The 24,629-nt window shown below is 41.9% G+C and overlaps 1 protein-coding gene across 1 annotated transcript; it reads left to right on the top strand.

The window, feature by feature from the left end:
- The first annotated feature begins 22,835 nt into the window (after nt 1-22,835).
- LOC110697681 (transcription factor TCP6-like) lies at nt 22,836-24,247 on the top strand. Its single transcript, XM_021875064.1, has one exon. The coding sequence runs from the start codon at nt 23,068-23,070 to the stop codon at nt 23,932-23,934; it is 867 nt and encodes a 288-aa protein (XP_021730756.1). The 5' UTR covers nt 22,836-23,067; the 3' UTR covers nt 23,935-24,247.
- The last annotated feature ends 382 nt before the right edge of the window (nt 24,248-24,629 follow it).

Genomic DNA, 24,629 nt, shown 5'->3' with positions numbered 1-24,629 from the left:
CCTTGTTGATGGAAACTAGGTTATGATTGTTTTAAGAGTTGGAATTTGGTTTTGTAAACTCATAAAAAATGATTTTCCTTCAATCTGCATATATACTTGGCTTGAAGTTGTAATTGAGCAAGAGTGGAGTAATTGTAACATGTCAGGTTGCATATTGTTGTATCAAGAGTCTAACTCCTCTGTAATTTCATGTCTTTGCTTGAGGACAAGCAAAATTATAGCTTGGGGGAGTTTGATAGGGTTGTAAAAATATATTATTTATATATATTAAACTCTTGATTTATATTGACAATTAATGATTTAGCTATATATAAGTAATTTTCTTCCTAAGACATGATTTACTACTATTTTATTTATTTGTTTGTAGGAAGGAAGATTACAATATCAAAGTGATATTTTATTATCGCCCGGATTAATCGAAGCAAAGCTCACAAGCCCAATCGACTCACATGTGTCAACCCAATAATATTTCATAGCAAATAGCCAAGTGGACCATGAACTCATGAAGTACACCAACTGGTTACTCAGCCAAAACTGTTGGAACAACAAGTGTGTAGTGTGTGAATTTTGTGAAAAAACTCAAAGTCCCACATTGGTGGGAAATGAGAGTTTTACTCTCTTTATAATATAGAGAGTGGGCTAAAGGGGTGTGGCCCTTGGGCTACCCACATTTTGTGGAGAGGGAGGACCTATATGGTAAACCATCTATCACACACACGCGCGCCGAACCGAACCGAGCCGAGCCGAGCCGGGACGGGCCGGGTTGGGTTGGGTCGGGTCGGGTCGGGTTTATTAAATAAACTTATTTTTTGGACAAGGCTAATTGCGTGATTAGTTCCTTGATTTTTGCTAAACGTTTTTGACTAATTACATTTGACCGTTTTTTCAAAACTGATTAATGGAGCGTTAATCATGCAAACGTTTTCACTGATTAATGGAGTGTTAATTACATTGTTATAAACGTTTTGCCACGCATTAATCTTCTGTAACCGTTTTTGAACGTTCAACTTATGACCGTTTTAATTGCGTGATTAGTGCCTAATTAAACAGCAGCAGTTACGTTGCAATTTTGCCTATAAAAGGCGTGTTGATTTCCTGTTTTTAACACACAAAAATACAGAAAGCAATCTTCTTCTCCTCTCTATTTTTCCTCACAAAAACAAAACCCTCGAGCAGTTTCTTTTCTTTTTGGTGTTTAGTTGCCCGGTGGTTTTGTGCAGTTCCACCGGTATAATTACAATAGAGAAAGGCTGTTTTATCCTGGGGAACATCCGGTTTAGTACGAACTGCTTGCACATTTTCAGGGCAGTGCCGTGAATGTTCTAAAGAAAGCGACATAGTCCGCGACTCAGTCTAATTTTCGGTAACTTTGTTCTTACTGTTTTTGTTCCCGCAGTTCCGTTTATAACAATTTTAGAACATTCGTTTTCTGCCTGTATGAACTATATGTCTACCAAAGATATTACTATGTCTGCTGACCTTAACAAGCCCTTCCGTTTTGAAGGAGCTCACTTTAAAAGATGGAAACAAAAAATGCAATTTTTCTTAACTGTCAAAAAAGTTCATTCTGCTTTAACAGCCCCTCGGCCTTTTATTCCTGATAATGCTCCTGAAGATGAACTACCTTATCTGAATAGTGAAATCGAAACCTGGAATGAAACTGATTTCATGTGCAAAAATTATATTCTTAATGGTCTGTCTGATAACCTCTATGACTATTATAATATGGAAAACACTGCTAAGGATTTGTGGGATGCCCTACAAAAGAAGTATGATACTGAAGAAGCAGGTGCCAAAAAGTATGATGTCAGTAGGTACCTAAAGTTTCAAATGACTGATGATAAGTCCGTGGAAGTGCAATCCCACGACCTTCAGAAAATAGCACATGAGATAATTTCGAAGGTATGGCCCTTGATGAACAATTTCAAGTTGCTGTTATTATTGACAAGTTGCCTCCTTCCTGGAAAGATTTCAAAAATAATCTCAGGCATAAGACTAAGGAATTCTCCTTAGAGAGTTTGATCACTCGGCTCCGTATAGAAGAAGAATCCAGAAAACATGACCTAAAGGAAGAAATTTTACAAATCTCTGCTAATAATGTTCCTAGGCGATCTGCTGCAGTACTTAAACCTGCTGGTAAGAATTTTAAACCTCAGAACCGGAAGAATAACTTCAATAAACCGAATGTTCAAAAGAACAATGGAAAACAACAGTTTCAACCCCCTAAGAATGGTACTGGTCAATTTCTATGCTATCGATGTGGAAAACCAGGCCATATGGCACGAAAGTGCAGGAACATGCCTAACCCTGTGCCTCCGCAGGCTAGCTTGATTGAAGAGCCTTTTGTGGCTATGATTACTGAGATCAACCTTACTGGTGGATCAGATGGGTGGTGGATAGACACTGGTGCCACACGCCATGTCTGTTATGATCGTCGGATGTTTAAAACATACACTGAAAAGACCGATGATAAGAAAGTACTGTTGGGTGATTCCCACTCCACTAACATTGCTGGTGTTGGAAATGTTGAGTTGAAGTTTACTTCTGGCAGGACTCTCATTCTGAAAGATGTGTTACACACTCCGGAAATGAGGAAGAATTTAGTTTCTGGTTTTTTGCTTAATAAGGCTGGTTTTATACAAACCATAGGTTCTGATTTGTTTACTTTAACTAAGAATGGAATATTTGTAGGAAAAGGATATGCTACTGATGGCATGTTTAAACTGAATGTTGAAGTTAATAAAATTTCTAATTCTGCTTATATGTTGTGTTCTACTATTAATGTTTGGCATACTAGACTTTGTCATGTGAACAAAAGACTCATAAAAAATATGAGCAATTTAGGCCTTATTCCAAATATCTCTCTCAATGACTTTGACAAATGTGATTCTTGTAGTCAGGCTAAGATTACAAAAACACCTCATAAATCAGTGATTAGAAATTCAGAACCATTAGACTTAATTCATTCGGATATTTGTGAACTAAATGGAACGTTGACCAGAAATGGACAACGATACTTTATCACCTTTATTGATGATTGTTCTGATTATACTTGTATTTATTTGATGAAAAATAAGAGTGATACTTTTGAAATGTTTAAGTTGTTTATAACAGAATTCGAGAATCAGTTTAACAAGAAAATAAAAAGATTACGAAGTGATCGTGGAACTGAGTATGATACTGATGCTTTTGTAGAATTTTATAATTCACATGGTATCATACATGAAAGGACAGCTCCTTATTCCCCAGAAATGAATGGAAAGGCTGAAAGGAAAAATAGGACCTTTACAGAATTAGTAGTTGCTATTTCCTTATATTCTGGTGCTGCTGATCATTGGTGGGGTGAAATTCTACTAACTGTTTGTTATGTCTTAAACCGTATTCCAAAGACTAAGAGTAAGGTTTCTCCCTATGAAATACTTCGTAATAAACGACCTAACATTTCTTATTTCAGAACTTGGGGTTGTCTAGCATATGTTAGGATTCCTGATCCTAAAAGAGTTAAATTAGCTAGTAGAGCTTATGAATGCGTATTCATTGGATATGCTATTAACAGTAAGGCATATAGATTCTTTGATTTAAATGCTCGTGTAATTATTGAATCTAATGATGTTGATTTTTATGAGGACAGGTTTCCTTTTAAATCTAGAAATAGTGGGGGCTCGTCCTCCTCTATTATTCCTAAAGACATGTCTAACTCACAAGACTTGGATGCTGAACCCGAACTAAGAAAGAGCAAGCGGGCTAGAGTAGCAAAAGACTTTGGCCCAGACTTTGTAGTTCTGAATGTAGAGGAGGATCCTTCTACCCTCCAAGAAGCTCTAACCTCAGTTGATGCAGATTTATGGCAAGAAGCCGTGAACGACGAAATGGACTCACTTGAGTCTAATCGAACTTGGCATCTAACTGAGTTGCCACCAGGCTGCAAGTCAATTGGTTGCAAATGGGTCCTAAAAAGAAAGCTGAAAGTTGATGGGACCATTGATAAGTTCAAAGCCCGTTTGGTAGCTAAAGGCTACAGACAAAGGGAGAATGTTGATTTCTTTGATACCTATTCACCTGTAACTAGAGTAACATCTATTAGAGTATTAATATCTCTTGCTTCTGTTTTTAATCTTGTAGTACATCAAATGGATGTAAAGACTGCATTCTTGAACGGTGAATTGGAAGAAGAAATCTACATGGATCAACCGGAAGGATTCGTTGTTCAAGGAAAAGAGCATCTGGTATGTAAGCTAGATAAATCTCTTTATGGTCTCAAACAAGCACCTAAACAATGGCATGAAAAATTTGATAACTTAGTCATCTCACATGGTTTTAAGATAAATGGTAGTGACAAATGCATATATGTAAAATTTGAGAATGACATATGCACTATAATTTGTCTATATGTGGATGACTTGTTAATTTTTGGCTCGAACATTCATGCTGTGAATGATGTAAAGCTATTGTTGAATGCTGAGTTTGATATGAAAGACCTAGGAGAGGCTAATGTAATCCTTGGAATTAAGATTACTAGGACAGAAAATGGAGTTTCTTTGGATCAATCTCATTACATTGAGAAGATCCTAAAGAAATATAGTTACTTTGACTGTAAACCTGCTAGTACACCTTATGATCCCAGTGTTAAATTATTTAAGAACACTGGTGATGTCGTAAGGCAATCTGATTATGCGAGCATCATTGGCAGCCTTCGGTATGCCACTGATTGTACTAGACCCGACATTGCCTATGTCGTGGGATTATTAGGCAGGTTTACTAGTTGTCCTGGTAATGAGCATTGGCATGCTATTGAAAGGGTCATGAGATACCTTAAGAGGACCATGAACCTAGGGTTGCATTATGAAAGGTTTCCAGCTGTACTAGAAGGCTATAGTGATGCTGACTGGAACACCTTATCAGATGACTCTAAGGCTACTAGTGGATATATTTTTTCTATAGCCGGTGGAGCTGTATCTTGGAAGTCTAAGAAACAGACTATTTTGGCTCAGTCCACCATGGAGTCAGAAATGATAGCACTAGCTACGGCTAGTGAAGAAGCAGGTTGGTTAAGAGGCCTGCTAGGTGAAATTCCCCTATGGGAAAAGCCATTACCGGCTGTCTTGATCCATTGCGATAGTACCGCGGCTATTGCAAAAGTTCAGAACCGTTATTACAACGGTAAGAGACGACAAATACGTCGTAAGCACAGCACTGTGAGAGAATATCTCTCTATCGGAGCTGTTAGAGTGGATCACGTACGCACTGAGAATAACTTGGCTGATCCTTTGACGAAAGGATTAGCTAGGGAGAAAGTCCATTTTTCCTCTAAGAAAATGGGACTATTTCCATTGGAATGAACCACACATAATGGTAACCCAACCTATGGACTGGAGATCCCAAGAAATAGGTTCAAAGGGTAATAACAAGTTATGGTGTGATATGAGTTGAATATGTTCAAAAGACATAATTTCCTGAAGCGATCTAGGATGAGTTAATAGGAACTCTTAATGAAATCTATACTCCAATTTGGAGTGGAGTACCAAGCTACAGGAGTACTCTTGATAGATTCACCTATGTGAATGTGGAAGTTAGGCCGCTTCCTATGAAATGTGTGGCAGCATTTCTAGAGCATTCACTACACTGGGATAGACGTGCATGGCCGAAATAGCACGAGTCTAGAACAACACCAAGAGTAGGTTGTGTGTGGTACGTTGTCAGAGATAGGGTTCAAAACTTCGAGTCACCCTTGTTGAATCTGAATCGTACTCACTACGTAGAAGTTCAAGTTGAAAAACACTTCTGTTTATGCGCAACCTATATATGTATGGATTCTGCTCGAAAATGTTTTCAAAAAAATTCAAGTGGGGGATTGTTGGAACAACAAGTGTGTAGTGTGTGAATTTTGTGAAAAAAACTCAAAGTCCCACATTGGTGGGAAATGAGAGTTTTACTCTCTTTATAATATAGAGAGTGGGCTAAAGGGGTGTGGCCCTTGGGCTACCCACATTTTGTGGAGAGGGAGGACCTATATGGTAAACCATCTATCACACACACGCGCGCCGAACCGAACCGAGCCGAGCCGAGCCGGGCCGGGCCGGGCCGGGCCGGGTTGGGTTGGGTTGGGTTGGGTTGGGTCGGGTCGGGTTTATTAAATAAACTTATTTTTTGGACAAGGCTAATTGCGTGATTAGTTCCTTGATTTTTGCTAAACGTTTTTGACTAATTACATTTGACCGTTTTTTCAAAACTGATTAATGGAGCGTTAATCATGCAAACGTTTTCACTGATTTTTTGCTAAATGTTTTGCCACGCATTAATCTTCTGTAACCGTTTTTGAACATTCAACTTATGACCGTTTTAATTGCGTGATTAGTGCCTAATTAAACAGCAGCAGTTACGTTGCAATTTTGCCTATAAAAGGCGTGTTGATTTCCTGTTTTTAACACACAAAAATACAGAAAGCAATCTTCTTCTCCTCTCTATTTTTCCTCACAAAAACAAAACCCTCGAGCAGTTTCTTTTCTTTTTGGTGTTTAGTTGCCCGGTAGTTTTGTGCAGTTCCACCGGTATAATTACAATAGAGAAAGGTTGTTTTATCCTGGGGAACATCCGGTTTAGTACGAACTGCTTGCACATTTTCAGGGCAGTGCCGTGAATGTTCTAAAGAAAGCGACATAGTCCGCGACTCAGTCTAATTTTCGGTAACTTTGTTCTTACTGTTTTTGTTCCCGCAGTTCCGTTTATAACAAAAACAAAAGAAAAAAAGAGCAACTAAGAACTCCTCTCACTGTTTATTGCGGGTAAGGCACAAATAAACCCTTGAGCGATTTTTGCGGGAAATCAAATTGTCAAGCAAGAAAAGATTGAGATGGAATCAGCTGAGGATGGGAGCGAAATACTCGGAGCAGCTGAGATGAATAAAAGGCTTTTTATCTTTCTGTTAGGGGAGTTCTTGGTGGATAATTCAGATCCGTATCTTTGGGGAAATTTGGAGGCGAGGTTCTTGAGCAAATTGAGGAATATAATCTGAATTTTGGGCGGAGAGTAGGGATATCGAGTGAACAGAGGAGGTAGACGAACGAATCAAGGTGGCTTGGTTCAGTGCGTGGTTACTCTAATCATCTACTGGAAGCTTTGGGTATTATATATATTTTGTTTACATTTAACTGTCAGCTACTTGTTTTTATTTTGGATTAGCAGTAGAAATTTTGTTTAGAAAATGAAAATAATAAAGTTAGTGCTTTCTTAACTTTTTCTTGAATGCGTCAGTTACTCTTAGGTAGGTAGTATACTTTGATTGCTTAACATAATTTCTAGTTCTATTTCATTTATTTGCTTTGTTAATTAGTTTGACTATGAATTCTTTGTGTTCCATTATGATAACCTCAAGTTTTAGTATGCCAGGCTAAACTTCTTATGGGTTGGATGATATATTAAGTATTGGATTATTGTATTGTGAGAATAGATATGTTATAATTCTTGGGCATTATGTTTTATTTCTTAATTGGGTTGATTCTCCGTTTGATTATTATGAACTAGTGAGATTATATTTGAGACCGGCCATCTTTAGTGTAATTTGCTAGTTTGACAACTAGAGTATTAACTTGTGATCCGTTATTGTCCTAGTTGATATCATTAATAGTGATTAGGTGTTCGATTGGTGACTAAAACCTGTCGTAATACCTAAGATTATCAACCCTTTGAGTTGCACAAGTTCGAGCTTGTGAGATGTGTGGCTTAAGTTAACTACTTTCTTGTTATTAATGCTGCTAATTAATCTAGTCTAGAGAGCTTGTTCTAGATTATTAGTTAGTTAGACAATACTCCAAGAGCTTGGTTGGTGAATTATTTGCAATTAAAGGAAGTTTCGAATGCTTATTTGTGTTCATTGGTTAACATTAAGATATAAACGTGGTTTGTATAATTCGATAAACAATAATTGATACTCCAATGCAGTATATCTTCCGATCCCTATTTCATTATATTTGATTTGTTTATCTCTTAGCTAGTTTTATTATTTTGTTTAGTGCGTAGCATTTTTCTCTTAAATTTATCGTCAAAATAGGGGTTTCTAACTTGCACAAGTATTAATTTGATAATCCAATTATTTGTGGATCGACCCTAGCTTACCCTACTACATTTCTAGAAGGTTAGAGTTAGGTTTATTTTTGGTAGACACGCGACGGTCGTATTAGTGGTGGTGGTGGTTTGTAGGAGGAAGGAGATACGGTGGTGGTTTGAAGAGGAAAAAGGAGATGCAAGAAGAAGAAGAAGGATGGTGAAGTTCAAAAATGTCCTTCATTAATGGAAATACACTTTATAATTTATTAAGGTGATTAACCTGGTCTTGCTTCCTCAAAAGCAACGTTCAAATGAGACAAACAAAAATGAACATAGGAAGGTTTACAAAACTATATTCATTTTTATACATCAATACTAATCCCTCCGTCTCTTTATTACAGGCTAATATACAATTTAGGGTATCCCAAAATGTTCCTCGTATTACTAAAATTAACACACAATCATTACTTACTTTTTAGTTTTTCCATATAAAATACACACATACCTAAAAAATCATTACTTACTTTCTCTTTTTCATACAAAATACACACATACCTAAAAAATCATTAATTACTTTTTAACTTTCCTATATAATATTATCTACTCTCTCCGTCTCATATTATAGTTCCTGTTTTCCTATTTTTGGAGAACCAAAATGTTGTTGTTATTTCTATTTTTGGATAGAATGTAAAGACCATTATACCCTCATTTTTTTTAACTTTATTCACTGTATTTCCTAAATTACCCATAAATTTTTCACTTGCTTTGTACTTTTTTTTTCATTTTCTCTCTTTTAACTTTTGTTTATAATTGTAATTTTCACCTTTTTTTGTTATGTACTTCATTCACTTTCCCCTTTCTAAGTTTTGTCTACAATTGTACTTTGCACCTTTTTTCATTTACTTCATCCACTTTCTCATCCCATTTCTTATATACCGTGAAAAAACACAAACAGGAACTATATATTGGGACGGAGGGAGTGCTTTTTATTATACCCATACAACATTCTTCACTTTTTATCTTTTTCATACAATATTCTTCTACTTTCTCCATTCTCCTTAAAAATCGTACTTTTTAGAGAAATAGCCTTGTAATAAAGGGACGGAGGGAGTATAATTTTAAATGGATTGCTAAACACCGCCATAAAAAATAATCACCATCACTAACATTTGGTGTGAATAGACAATCATGCCCTTACTAATTCACCACCCTTTATCCTACTCGACGACCCACCACCCCTTCTGACCTACGACAACCACCACTACCCTGACCGACGACCCACCACATCCCCCTCAATGATGACCCACCACCTTCCATCGCCAAGCGGGAAGGTGGTGGTTTTTTTATTTCCGGCAATCGCAGTAACCGGGGCTCTGGTTATCGTGCCTGGTAACCGGTTTTAGGCTCTGGTTACCATGCATGGTAAATGGTTACTGTTTCAGGGTTTTCTGATGTCCTGCGGGAGAGTTACAATTCCGAGACTGGAACCGGACGCCTGTACCTGCAAAATAACGGAGACTCCTGAGAGCTCCGCCTCCAACGGTCAAGTTAGTACCTGATTAAGGAGTAATTAATACAAAAATTAAAGTAATAAGACCTCTCTAGGTGAGAGTGTTTAATGTTGGTAATCTGCTTTGTTAGCGAGATTAGCCGGTTATTAGTGTTCCGTAATGTTTCTGTTCCGTTCTTCAGGTGAGATTAGTTGCTTGATCAATTGCTCTCTCAATTGCCTGATGTTTTCTTGATTTCTTGATCCCTGGATTAATGAGGATTAATTAAGTATTTATAGTCTTGGGAAGCGTGCCACTCTCTAGGTTTAGGGTAAACCTAGGGCTGACCGGGCCTCTAGACAGGATTGGGCCTTGTTGGCCGGTTTTCCCATTTGGCATGGGTGGACACGTGGCGTGCCTCGATTAGTCTGTAGAGGATGTATCTGTGATTGACACGTGGCAGGCTCCTATTGGCCTACGTGAAGGACACGTGGCGGAACCTGGTTGGTCCACTTGTCAGACGGTGATTGGAGGATAAAAATCCCCTAATCATTTGCCCCTCACAGGTGGCACGTGACTGGTCACGTGTCGCCTGTGACAGGTGTCGCACGGTAACAGGCGACGACCTGCTACAGGTGTCACCTTGCAAACGGCCGAGAGATTTTCCCGCCCAAATTTTGAATTTGGAAGCGACCCTTCGCCTTCTCACTTTGCCTATATAAGGAAGTGCTGACTTCGGTCATTTTCACATTTGAGAACTTTGCGAGAACATTCGGACCCCTGAACTTGCTCTGACATTTCGGACCTTTTCTGCCTACCGCCTGTTCTGACAAGCCGACTGCACCGGATTTCCAGAACTTCATCAACCGTCACTCGTTCAGGTAACTCAGTTCTCTTACTCTTAATTTTCTTTTTATTTTTTGAAATGGCACCACGGAAGCACACGACACGACCTAAGTTAGTGATCAGCCGGTTACCGGGGACGGCTGAATCTAGGACTAGGAGTGCCGCCTGCCCTTTTCTAGACCCATCTTTGCCCTTTATACAAAGTCCGACTGTATTTGTGTCTATGCTATGATATCAAACTCAGACGACTCCTCCCAAAGGGTGCTCATTAGTGAAACATCTGACCAGGCGCCAGATGTAGAATTGAAACGAGACGGCTGCCAAGCCGACAGTTCTGAGAGAGGGGCCAAGGTGGTCCCTTCCCATCTTACCGTTGATATGTCTAATTTTCCTCCTGCTCCTTCTAAGGGAGAGGAGGCGGGCCCCTCTGGGAGAGGGGAGGAGTCGTCCTCTTCGGACTCGTCAGAGGACGAGTCCGAGTCCAGCTTTCTGGCCACAGTTCTCCAGGCTCAGAAAAAAGAAACAGCCGCCTACAAGAGGCGAGACTTTCTCATGCAGTTGAGAAGAGGGACAATTGGGCGGAGCCGTCCGCCTCTTACAGAGAGGAAAACGCCCCCTACTACTGTATGGTACCCCGGGGCCGGATCGCAACCATGCAAGACAAAGTGGAGAGCTTTACTGCTAACCACAGAATGGGCCCGGAATTTTTACTGTTCGTGCCGGATCCAGAAGACACTGTCGTCTGGCCGGCTGGTACCAGCTATGATGACGGCTGCTTTGGCTGCTATGTGGCGGCCATCAAAACTGGACTGCGCTTCCCATTACATCCGGCTGTTCAGCGGATTTTAGATGGGTATGATTTGGGGTTATGGCAGTTAGCCCCCAACTCTTGGGTAAACGTACTCGGCTATGTGGCCGGGTGCGAAATGTACGGGGTGGAGCCAAGCTTTGAGGCTTTCGCCCACATGAACTATCTCAGCCGGACCCCTAAGTCGGGAGGTACCGGCTGGTATCAATTAACAAGCCATAGGGGTTACCTCATGACGAGAGGTAAGGCGAACAAATGGAAGGATTGGCGGAACACCTTCCTTATCATTGAGGGTTCAGACACGGAGCTGAACCAACGTTTTAACAAGTGGAATAGGGATCCGCCTCTTCTCGCAGGCGGCCGCAGCATGCCGCCTGTTCCCCCAAAGGCTAAAAGAGAGATCCTAGACAAAGGACTCTTCAAAGTAGAGACTAGGGTGAACTCTACTTCAGGGGTACGAGAGCAAGTACCCCTAAACTGCGTCCCGAGCTTCAAGTGGCTCTATGACGAGTACTTTTTGGCCGCCTGTGGCCTCAGCAGTCGGTGCTCTAGAGGTAGCCGGCCTGTCAAATACTCTGTTTTTTCACGCTTTGTTTACTTGGGATTTTACTAACTTTGCTGTTCATTTTTTGCAGCTGACGCCATGAGTAAAATAACAGCATCCAAGACTGCGGCGGCCATGTTGCGGGCCTCTCTCATGCAACAGTCTTGTGCCGACTCCCCTAACAAGGGGGCACCCTTGGTAGGCTTCGAAAACTCTTCTGCTTTTAGGAGTTGTCTTATGCATATACTAACTCATTTTATTTTCAGTCGGGCACTCCAAGAGCTTCTTCCTCGCAACAGCCGGACCCCAAGGCCCGGAGGACGACTGTTGCAAGCTCTCCTGGGTCTTCCAGGAAAACAGTGGCGGCTGAGAAGCAGCCGGCCACTTCTTCTAAAACCCCGGCGGGGCCGCCTAGAAGTATGGACAATTACTTGTAAAAACTTTTACACTTGCTTCCTTCTTGACTAGGTCTAACTTGCTTTTTTACGCTTGATGCAGCCGGCCCTCAGGGGCTTCACTTGGTTGAGGTAGCCAAGTCCATGATCAAAGTAGTTCCTCCATCTGAAAGGGAGGCGGTCAGGGCTGCCGGCACCCTTGACCTTGATGGGATTGCAGGGGTCCTTGCTGAGGTATACTTTTTGAGTATTTGAATTCCAGGACGCCTGATATCTTTTTTGTTTGGAAACTGACGCCTGTTTTCTTTTTGTACTTAGGCCCTGCTCCGAGTTAACAGCCTTCGCAAGCTGATTGATCGGAAAAACAAAGAGGTAAAGGCTGCAAAAGCTATGGCCGCCTCCAACTGTGATAAGGCAATGTTTCAAATTGCCCAAAATGAAGTACTGACCATTGATATTCTTTATTATCAGGCGCAGGCTACCGCCGCTGTTCGGGCTCAGTTAGAGGCGGCCCAGAAGAAGAATGTCGAGCTGGAGGCGACCGTCACAAATCTTAAGGCCGAGCTGAAACCTCTTCGCCAAAAAATGCACTCTTACGAAGCCATGGAGAAATCTTTGGCCAACGTAAAAGAACGCCTGGTGAGCCAAGAGAAGAGTCTTACCCAAGAGCTCTCGGAAAAGGCCGAGCAAGAGAAGAAAGAGCTCGTCCGAGAGATGGTGGAAGACTCCGCTCAAATCCAGCGCATGACCTGGGGCCGCCTGTTCCCCAATGCCGACTTTGCCTCATGGGAAAGAACGTACCGCCAATGTTCGGAAACATATAATCAAGAGATCCTGGCGGCTGCTGAAGAAGAGGCATTGGGAGATACGTTGGAGGAGGAGGAAGAGCCGGTTGTGGCGCTTGTGCCACTTGGGGGTAAGGCATCAAAAGAGGGTGCAGCTGAAGCCGAGTCCAGCAAGAAGAGTGCTGACCAGGCGGCAGCTGCTAATACTGAACTGCCCCCTGCTTAAGCTTAAAGTATTTTTTCCACGGCCTGCGTGCCGTTTGCTTTGTTTTTACCCGGCCAGGGGGCCGGGGCTTTGAATATTTTGCTGGTCTTTAATGACCGGCTTATTTTTAATCAAATTTTTGTTTTGATTCAAATTTGTCTAAGTATTCAATATCTAATATCCCATTGTTCACTAGACCGACTGTTGTACATGGCCGAACGTTGCAGACAGGTACAAATAGTAAGTACGCCGCCTATGCCCCTGGACGACTGGTTGTCTGTTTCCAGGATAGACGATCAGTCGGCCATTTATTCAATCGGTATTCGAACTATTTATTCAATCGGTCTGACCAAGTAAATAGTATTACCTAGTCGCCAAGGAATTAAGTAGGATAACAAGCGGCGGGTACCGGTTGTTTCCCTTTATTGCCAATGTTGGCTTTTAACTCGTAATTTGTTAACCTAGCAAGAGTAGTGGTTGAGAGTCCCTGTTTGTTAAAAACAGGCGGACAACTCATACCTTTTAGGCTCCATACTAAGTTTGAGTGACTATTAAGTTAACATAGGAGTTACTTAGTCTTCGTCACACTCTAGATTGAATAGTAGAGGTACCAGGCGGCGGAGGCCGGCTGATCCTCTTGATTTGCCAATGTTTGTTGGCTATTAACTCAATAGGTTACCTAGTAGGAATAGGGGTTTGAGTGCCCTTGTTTGTTTAAAACAGGCGGACGACTCAAACCTTTTAGGTTCCATACCAAATTTGGAGTGACTATGAGTTAACGTTGGAGTTACTCAGTCGCCGTCACTTTTGTTTGAGAAGTAGAGGTACCAGGCGGCGTAGGCCGGCTAGACCCCTTGATTCGCCAATGTTTGTTGGCTATTAACTCAATAGGTACCCCCTGCATTTATCCCAAGTAATACAGGTGGTCATCTGACTCAGATGTCAACTGCTACCACTGGTTTGGTTAGTGATAGAGTTATCCTTGTCTCAAAAACGGCTACGTGGTTGCCCTTGGGGACAGTCGTATAGGTGCCGTGTAATTAGTTTATAGAACAATGTTCCACCCAAAAGGGAGCTGTTCTCTGCGACGAATTTCATCCGGAGGGATGCCGTCGGACGCCTGCTATGATGTTGGGACAGGTCGTATTAGTTTTGTAGATTTGATCAGTTGGCTTGGCGCCTGGTCTGATCATTCGGCCGGTGGCCTTGGTAAGTTCTTGGTGAACGTAGGTGCTAAGTAAAAGAAGGGTAGCCGCCTGTTAGGCACAGGGTCGGCCAGGCCCTAATCTTTTTAGCTAAGTATTGTGAGTAAAATACTCAATGGAGAGTAGCCGACTGTAAAGGTACAGACGGCATGCCCCTCGTAATACAAAATTGAATAGTAAGTGCAAACTTTATTAAGTAGCTCTTTACTTTACATTATTCAGAAGAAATATTTTTTAAGGTATCTACATTCCAAGTTCGAGGCAACGGTTGTCCGTCTGGTGTTTCCAGACGGTAGGTACCGTCCCTGACTTCCTCATAGATTCGGTAGGGTTTTTCCCAGTTGGGAGTTAGTTTGCCAGACTCATTAGCCCTACCAACTGCTTCCATTTTTCTAAGTACAAAGTCCCCTACTTTGAGTGGACGCCTGTGTACTTTTTTGTTGTATGATCTAGTCATTCTCAGGCGATAGATCTCATGGCGCAAAACAGCATTGCCCCTCTTTTCAGGAAGTGAATCTAATGCCAGGCGCATGGCTTCCCAGTTTGCCTCTTCGTCATATAGCATTACTCGAAGAGTCGGCTCGTAGTGTTCTATTGGAAGAATAGCTTCCGCACCATAAGTTAGGAGGAATGGAGTTTCTCCAGTCGCCCCTTTTTCAGTCGTCCTAATGGCCCAGAGAACATGTGGTAGTTCATCCGCCCATAGGCCGCCTGCTCGTTCAATCTTTTTCTTGAGACCGTCTGAGATGATTTTATTAAAGGCTTCTACCTGGCCGTTTGCTTGTGGACGGCCGACAGATGCAAAGTAGTGTGCAATTCCTTGGTCTCCCAACCAGCTTTTGAGAACAGGCGTCTCAAATTGGGGACCATTATCAAAAACCATAGACATGGGAACCCCGAACCGAGTGATGACGTTTTTCCAAATGAATGAAATTACATCTTTCGTCTTGATTCCCTTTACAGCCTCCGCCTCTACCCATTTAGTGAAGTAGTCAACGGCAACAAGTATATACCTTCTGCCGCCTGTAGCAGGCGTATATGGACCCAGAATGTCCATGCCCCACTTAGCAAACGGTAGTGGGCTGTGAATGGTAGTGAGGTCAGTAGCCGGACGGTGAATTAATTTGCCAAACCTTTGGCACTTGTCACATTTTTTCACCATCTCCATTGCATCTGCTTCCAAAGTAGGCCAAAAGTAGCCCTGCCGCCTTGCCCTTTGAGCAAGCATCCTACCACCTATATGAGAAGCACAGTAACCAGAGTGAAGATCATCTAGTATCTCTCGTCCCTTTTCAGGAGTAACACACTTTAAGAAAGGTTGAAGGTACCCCCTCTTGTGAAGTTCTCCCTGTATCATTTCAAAACAGGAGGCTCGTTTTTTCAGTGCTGCCGCCTGTTGAGGATCATCCGGCAGTGTACCGTTTGTCAGATATGCCCTGATTGAATCCATCCAGGTTGAGCTTCTGTCTAGGATTCCAATAGGGTTTTCCTCGATGCTTCTCTTCTCCATTACTTCCCAAAAAACAGTTCGAGGAGTATCGGAGGAGGCGGATGATGCTAATTTAGACAGTGCATCTGCCTGGTTGTTTTCTGATCTCGGCACTTGGATCAGATGGAAATCCTCAAGGGAGCCGACTGCTTGTCGAACCGCCTGTAAATACTTGATCATGGCCGGATGGGTTGCTTCGTATTCGCCATTGTACTGACTCACTATCAATTGTGAATCAGAACAGGCGTCTATTTTTCTTGCCTCTGCCGCCTTGCACATGCGGATCCCGGCTAGTAAAGCTTCATATTCTGCCTCATTATTTGAAGCCTGAAAACTGAAGCGTAGAGCATACTCGAACCTGTCGCCCTCTGGAGATTGACATACGACGCCTGCTCCACAACCATTTGAAGTAGAGCTTCCGTCCACATATACCTTCCATACTTGGTCTGGAACTTGAGAGTCAGGAGGACGAGTCATCTCTACAATAAAGTCAGCAAAGGCTTGCCCCTTCACTGCTTTTCTAGGCTCGAAAGTAACTTCGAGGCTCTGTATTTCTATGGCCCATTTGATCATTCGGCCTGACGACTCCATGATGGTAAGGGGCCGCTTGATTGGTTGGTCGGTATACACGACGACTGCATGTGCCAAAAAGTAGGGCTTCAATTTTTTAACAGCCATGAAGAGTGCAAGACCAAATTTCTCCACTAGGGGATACCTCAACTCGGCATTTTTCAGTACGTGACTGACAAAGTAGACCGGGAGCTGACAGTCGTCCCTTTCAGCAAGGAGCACAGCGCTTAACGCATGATCAGAGACGGCCAGGTACATGTAGAGATCCTCTTTGGGCAAATGGCTGACCAGCCTCGGCAAGGAATGCAAGTGAACTTTTAATTTCTGGAAGGCGGCCTCAGCATCCGGCCCCCATTCAAACCTTGCCTTTTTCTTAATTGCCTGGAAAAAGTATAGGCATTTGTCGCCTGATCGGCTTAGGAATCTCCCCAAGGCCGCCAGACAACCTGTTAACTTCTGAACCTCTCGGATGGTACGAGGCGACTGCATGTCAATGACCGCCTGCACCTTCTCAGGGTTCGCCTCTATTCCTCTCTGATTGATAAGGAATCCGAGAAATTTCCCAGACTCAACTCCAAATACACATTTCTTGGGATTGAGCATGACATGGTGCCGCCTGAGTGTGGCGAAAGTTTCTCGGAGGTCCGTCAGATGATCTTTCTGAAGTTTAGTCTTGACAATCATATCATCAATATATGCCTCGACGTTTCTCCCAATCTGATCAAAAAACACAGTGTTTATCATTCATTGGAAGGTAGCCGGGGCATTCTTAAGATCAAACGGCATGACCGTGTAACAGTATAACCCCTGATCAGTGACGAAGGCCGTCTTCTCCTGATCTTTCTTCCATAAGGGAATTTGATGGAAACCAGAATAGGCGTCCATGAAACTCATCAAGGCATGGCCGGCTGTTGAGTCGACCAGATTATCAATTTTAGGCAGAGGGTAACTGTCTTTGGGGCACGCCTTGTTTAAGTCTGTGTAGTCTACACACATTCGCCAGGTGCCATTCGGCTTTTTAACAAGAAACACATTTGCAACCCAGTCTGGGAAGTAACATTGCCGAATGAACCCTGCATCAAGTAATTTTTTGACTTCGGCGGCTGCCGCCTGACTTCTTTCTTCGCCATGGTTCCGCTTCTTTTGCCGTACCGGCTTCTTTTTCGGATCCACAGCGAGTTTATGTACTGCCAGATCAGGACTAATGCCTGGCATTTCATGGACTTCAAATGCAAAGATGTCCTTGTATTCTTTCAATAGATTGTGAAAGTCGTCACCAAGGTTTCTCAGAGCAGTCGTCCCAACTTTGACTATTCGGTCAGGACGTGAGTCGTCTAAGATCAGGTCCGCATGCTCACCAGCCGGCTGAGGGCGGAACTCATCCGGCCGCTCCTCTGCCAATGATTGCTATTTTCTTGCTTTTCTTGCGGACTCTGTCTGGGACGCCTTTCTCTTTTTGTCGCCTGTTTCTTGAAAAGGCGCACTCTCCTTGACATTGTCAAGATCTGTTTTTTCTCCACTTGACCCAGTGGCCATAACAGTGGGCTTGACATCCGAGAGATAGCACTCTCGGGCCATCCTCTGATCTCCCCTTAGGGAGCCGACTGTTCCATTATCCCTCTCAAACTTAAGCAGCATAAGAGACGGGTTTATAACAGCCTTGGATTTATTCAGGGTTGGTCGACCCAGAATCATGTTGTAGGCCGAGAGTTCCTCTACTACTAGGAACCGGACTACCATGTGTCGTCCTTCCCCTTTTTCGCCCAGGCGAATGGGTAAATCTACTCGTCCCAGTGGGTGGACGACTCCTCCTCCAAACCCTATTAAAGGGTGGGAGGCCGGATGTATGCAGTCCGTCTGATATTTCAGTTTTGACAGACATTTGCTGCTGATGAGATCTGAGGAGCTCCCGGTATCTATGAGGATTCGGCCAACTCTCTGGTTGGCCACTTTACATTCAATAACGAGAGGGTCGTCATGCGGCCCCTTATCCCTCCTAGATCCTCTTCAGTGATGACAATCTCAGGAAATGTATATTTGGACGGCCGTTCTTGGTGAACGGAATTTACATCTAACCGCCTTATATTATCTTTGTTGCCCCTAATAGTGGGGCCGCCTCCTGAGAAGCCGCCTGCAATGGTGTAGACGACTGCATCATCTGTATCGGAACTGTCGACCTGTTGATTCTTTTTGGCCGACTGCTTTTTTGAGGAAGTGTTCCCCGTAGATTTCTTGACATAAGTGTCAAGATCACCTTGCTCAGCCAGGCGGTCTAGGTACCGCATGAGACTGATGCAGTCATTGGTGTGATGACCAACGTCATCATGATAAGCACATATTTTGTCTTGGTTCCGGTTGTTTGCAGAACCCTTCATGGGGACCGGCTTCTCAATTGAGAACCGTCCCTTTATTTCTTTTAGGATAAACTGGTTATCCTTGTTAAACACATACTTTGGGGAGTATGGTTTGAATTCTTTTTTATTTTTCTGGGCCGGCTGTTTAGAGGAATCAGCCGCCCAGACCTCTTTTCTTTTCTCATCTTTGTTAGACGACTGTTTCTGTCGTCCTTCTCTTTTGTCGAACCTTTTCCCATCCGACTGTTTTATTGTACACAGATCAGTCCCTGTATATAGGCTTCTGCTTCAATCAAGGCCTCTTGAAGAGTCGCCACCCTTTTTCGAACTAAATCAAATTTGAAGGTAGACCCGTCTTTGAGACCTCTAAAAAAAGTCAGTATAAGCTACCTCATCCGGTAACCCTTGAATCTGTATTCTCATCAGGTTGAACCGCCTGATGTAAGAACGAAGCCCCTCCTTCTCGCCCTGCTGAATTGTTCCCAAATCAAGGGTCGTTTTCTTTGCAGGGATGTTCATGGCGAAGTTGGAGGCAAATAAGTAAGCAAGCGTCCTGAAGCTGTTTACACAACCAGTCGGCAGGTTGCCGAACCATTGCTGTGCGATTCCCTTGAGAGTCGCTGGGAAACACTTGCACCAAGTGGGATCATCCAACCCTTGAAGGTACATCAGGTTGGTGAATGCCATCAGATGGTCTTCTGGGTTAGTAGTGCCGTCATAGGCGCCTACTAGTACATTCTTTACTTTGGCCGGCTGAGCGGCTTCAGTAATTTCCTTGGAGAAGGCCGACGGCTGTTCACCAAGTCTAAGCAACCGTAGCTGCCAGTCCATAGGTTGGACGTTTTTTGCTGCAGGTCCACCAAATGGAGGTGGCTGCATAAAATACTGTTGTTGCGGCACAAATGGTAAGTTTGGTACCGCCTGGTCACTATGAAAGCCGGACTGACGGGAGGTGCCGCCTGACTGACTCTCATGGTACGACTGAGTATGCCTCATCGAGGCATTTCGCAAACTGTCTTGAAAGTCTGAAGTAGAGGCCGACTCGGACAATCGGTCACTCTTCTTCTGCTCTAGCAGTAGCCGAGCATTTGTGAATGTTTGCTTTGACCCGTCCGCCTGAATATGACGAACCGGTTTCCTATTTCCCGTAGGATAACGGAATTTTGTGAAATCAAGAGCAGGTGGCTCCCGCTTCTTGGATTTAGGATGAGGAGTCGCCTCTCGCCCTTGAACTGGCTTCCTCTTCAGTGAAGTGGAAGGTTTCTTGGCCGACTGCTCTTTGACTGAAGCAGGCGGCTTTTTGTTGATCAACTCTTGGATCTCTCCCTTGAAGTCCCTCATGAAGGTCATGAGTTCGTTCCTTGTGATGGGAGCAGACCCATCAGTCGGCTGTTGCCGAGCAGGCGGTGCGCCTGCTGGCTCGCTTCCTGTTTGAAGATGCTCCCGTTCCCTCCTTTCGGTATGACGGGTACGTCGGGCCCTTAGGGTCCCGTCTGGAGCTGTATGAGTTTCAACTTCAAATTCACTTTCGGTGTCATGGTCCGACTGAACTTGAGGGTCGTTTATGGGACGCCTCTCTTCAGGAGTCGGTACAGACTTGGATGCCATCTCTGAAGTACTCTCCCCACAGACGGCGCCAAATGTTTCGGGGTTTTCTGATGTCCTGCGGGAGAGTTACAATTCCGAGACTGGAACCGGACGCCTGTACCTGCAAAATAACGGAGACTCCTGAGAGCTCCGCCTCCAACGGTCAAGTTAGTACCTGATTAAGGAGTAATTAATACGGAAATTAAAGTAATAAGACCTCTCTAGGTGAGAGTGTTTAATGTTGGTAATCTGCTTTGTTAGCGAGATTAGCCGGTTATTAGTGTTCCGTAATGTTTCTGTTCCGTTCTTCAGGTGAGATTAGTTGCTTGATCAATTGCTCTCTCAATTGCCTGATGTTTTCTTGATTTCTTGATCCCTGGATTAATGAGGATTAATTAAGTATTTATAGTCTTGGGAAACGTGCCACTCTCTAGGTTTAGGGTAAACCTAGGGCTGACCGGGCCTCTAGACAGGATTGGGCCTTGTTGGCCGGTTTTCCAATTTGGCATGGGTGGACACGTGGCGTGCCTCGATTAGTCTGTAGAGGACGTATCTGTGATTGACACGTGGCAGGCTCCTATTGGCCTACGTGAAGGACACATGGCGGAACCTGGTTGGTCCACTTGTCAGACGGTGATTGGAGGATAAAAATCCCCTAATCAGTTACCACGGTAACCGAAGCCCAAAACCAGTTACCGTGTCCAGTAACCGGAGCCTAAAATCGGTTACCGTGGCTGGTAGCCGATTTTGGGCTACGGTTATCGCAATTGTCGGAATTAAAAAAAAACCACCATCTTCCCATCGGCGAGGGAAGGTGGTGGGTCATCATTGAGGGGGATGTGGAGGGTCGCCGGTCAGGGTGGTGGTGGTCGTCGCCGGTCAGTTTTGTTGTGGTGGTCTTTGCCGATTAGGGTGATGGTGTCAAGGTGTTAGTCATTGGTGGCAAGAGGGAAGATAGTGGTGAACTACTAAGGATATGGTTGTCCAGTCACACTAAATGTCGGCGGTTTTGATATTTTTGTTGGCGGTATTTAACACCCTCTATTTTAATATATGAAAGTTGCTTAGAATGTGCCATGTGTCCTTTTCACTTTTAATTTTATTTTTAAATAACATCATGTATTTACATTTAATTTTATACCATCATGTATTTATCGTTATAGTTTTATAGTTTATTTCAAATTGCGTACAATTTAAACAAATTCTCTACCATTGTTTCAAAATTTATGTTGTAACATTGATAACCATGATGACAAATTTTAGTTTAGATCACGTCATATATTCTACTTTTTTGTATTTATTTCTATCTTTTTTTTTTTTTGACGTTTGTATTTTCCTTCTTATATAACTTCTATATTAATAGGTTTTTTTTTTTTTTTTTTTTTTTTTTTTTTTTTTTTTTTTTTAATAAACTATATTGATAGTTTAATTTCACTATTATTTTAATCCATCAAGTCATTTTATATTAGATTTGCATCATTTATTCTTCCACTTTTAAAATTTAGATGACAAAGGTATAATTTCTTAATTGAGTGATTTACAAATACAGAAAAAGTTGTCTTACAAATACAATCTAATTAGTTTTATAGCAAATTTTAAAATAAATTATAGTGAATGCTAATACAATTATTTCTTGAAAAAATTATACAAGTTTTTTTATAATAAAAATCAATCCGCATATTGCACATGATAAATACTAATTAATCTAATAAGTTCAATTTATTACATTTATAATGTACATGTATGTAATAATCTAAGGACTTGTTCTCTTCAACTTATTTCAGATAATTATTACTTATTTCTTAATAAATTCAGATCAGATCAGACAATATCATAAAGATTCAGATCAGACCAAATCAGAACTTTTGATTATCATTTACTTATCGTTAAATATAGTTAATTGCGTATTTAATTTTTTTTTTTTTTATAAATTTACATATTTGAAAAGTTCATAATGAGACTAATCTAACAAGATCCATTTTGATGATGTTTTTCTTTATAGAGATTAGTATTACAATGTACAAATTCTTAAATGGACCTGGTTCACACAAATTTATTGTGAACCACTAACATTAGAGATACTATGATTGTTTTATTTATAAAAAACAAAAGATCACTACATTAAAATAAAGGTTATTATGTTGAAATAAAAGCGATTGTGACATTATAAAAGCTATAAGAGGTTAATTTTTTGTAATGTAAACAAAAACAACATTAAAGGTCACACAAGTTTTAATAAAAGTTACTATGTTAAAAAATAAGGATACTACATTAAAATTATGGTCAATATGTTCTAAATAATGTTAGTTCTGCGTGTATATAAATCTCAAGTTCACAATAATATTATGGTGGACCAGGTTTACGCAAGAATTCTGATTACAATGCGGTCAAAGTTTAATCAAATTGTTAAATCAGATCAGAGCACACCAGATAATAAAAATTCTAATCAGACCAAATCAAACCTTAAAAAAATTAAACCCGATCTATTTTTTTAAGGTGAAGAGAACAAATCCTAAGTTCAAACAATGAAAACAAGACCTTAATAATTTAGACAAATATCCTACAGTTATAGTCAACTGTCCTATAATTATTCAATTATAAAATCCTCTTTATACTGCAACTTTCCTAAAGTACCCTTTTTCCCTTCTTTTGAAAAACAACCACCAAAAAAAAAAGTGAATTACTGTATTTGCATCCCAGCTGTTTGAAACTTTGAAAGGTATGCATATCCAAAAATTACACAAACATGACACAATATAATCATGTGGACCCAACCTTTCAAATGTGGGCCCATATAAAAAAATACACCCCTTTTATCAGTATTTATAAAATTTACCCAATTTTCTCTCTCCTCCTAATCTTTAGTGGGGTCGCCAAAATCCCCAATTTTTTTTTTTCTAAAACCCTAATTCTTCCGCCGTTATTTCCACCGGAAACCACCACTATGGGTTCCGAGACAACCATCCTTCAAACTCTCCAAAACTCCGACCAACCTCAATTCACATCACAAGAGTCGCAACAACAACAATCTTTACCTCTTTCTTTCTCTCTCCCTTTTCCTCCGATGTCAATCACTTCTTGCTCCTCCAAATCAACTACCAACAACACTTCTACGACCGCCGCAAAACTCGCGGTTACCCGTCGCAAAAACTCCTCAACCAAAGACCGACACACCAAAGTTAACGGCCGAGGTCGCCGCGTCCGCATGCCGCCGCTCTGTGCTGCGCGCATCTTCCAGCTAACACGCGAGCTCGGCCACCGTACCGACGGCCAGACAATCGAGTGGCTTCTCCGACAAGCGGAGCCGTCGATCATTGCTGCTACTGGTACTGGCACGGTTCCTGCTGTTGCTGATTTTACTTCTCCTGCAAAATCATCTTCGACGCCTGCAATTGCTGCTTTGCCGCTTTCGATGGATAATGGGTGGCATTTTCCGTCGCAAACGGTGGGGTTGGAGTTTGGGTATCGGCATATTCCGTCGTTTACTGCGTTGTTGCTGCAGCCCGATGACGGCGAGATGCGAATGAGGCATCAACATGAGGTGCAAGAGCAAGAGCAAAGGGAAGAACAAGGGGAAGTGAATGGTATTGCTAAACAAGAGGTTCAGAATTAAAGGGTGATTAATTAGTAGTAAGTATAAATTAATAGTAAGTAATGTAATTTGAGTTTAATTTTGTAATTTTTAGGGGTTAGGGTCTGAATTAGCTTATCGGATTGGATTAGATTAGATTTTAGATTAAATATGGTAAATTTTTTTTAAGTTTAGAATGGGCAGAGGGTGCTGGGATGATATGTTCATCCGTGTGTTGTGAAATATAACTGTGAAGCCCTATTTTTGTTGAATTTTCCGGGGTTTTTTAAGGCATTTGAACTGCGGTATGTGATGTAAATTTTTGGGGAAGTATAAAATCATATTTTGGCACCAAGTTTTTGGGGTAATTTTACTAATTTATGTTGAACACTTGAATTGTGGGTACTTGCTACTTACACTAAACTACTGAAGGTGTGTAGATGATGATGATATAGCAGTAAGGTAATCTAAGAGCTCAGTTGACCATTTAAAATGTGCATTAGGCGTAAAGTGGTTCAAAAATTAGGCCTCGGATTGAAAAAATAATACGTGTAATAATAATGTACTTGTACTTAGCTTTGTTTTTTGCATTTTACGATACTTTTTAGAGAAAGTTTTAAGAAAAAATATTAGCTTTTCAGCAAATATTCCTTCCGCGCACCAAATCACTGACTAGATATTCCACCAGTCGAGTAACCCTAACCGAATAAACACAGACCAAGGAATACCTAACCGAC

The sequence above is a fragment of the Chenopodium quinoa genome, unplaced genomic scaffold (assembly GCF_001683475.1).
Source record: "Chenopodium quinoa cultivar QQ74 unplaced genomic scaffold, ASM168347v1, whole genome shotgun sequence".
In the NCBI taxonomy this organism is placed as follows: domain Eukaryota; kingdom Viridiplantae; phylum Streptophyta; class Magnoliopsida; order Caryophyllales; family Amaranthaceae; genus Chenopodium; species Chenopodium quinoa.
Note: the sequence above shows the minus strand (reverse complement) of the source record. Positions and strands in the feature narration are given on the sequence as shown.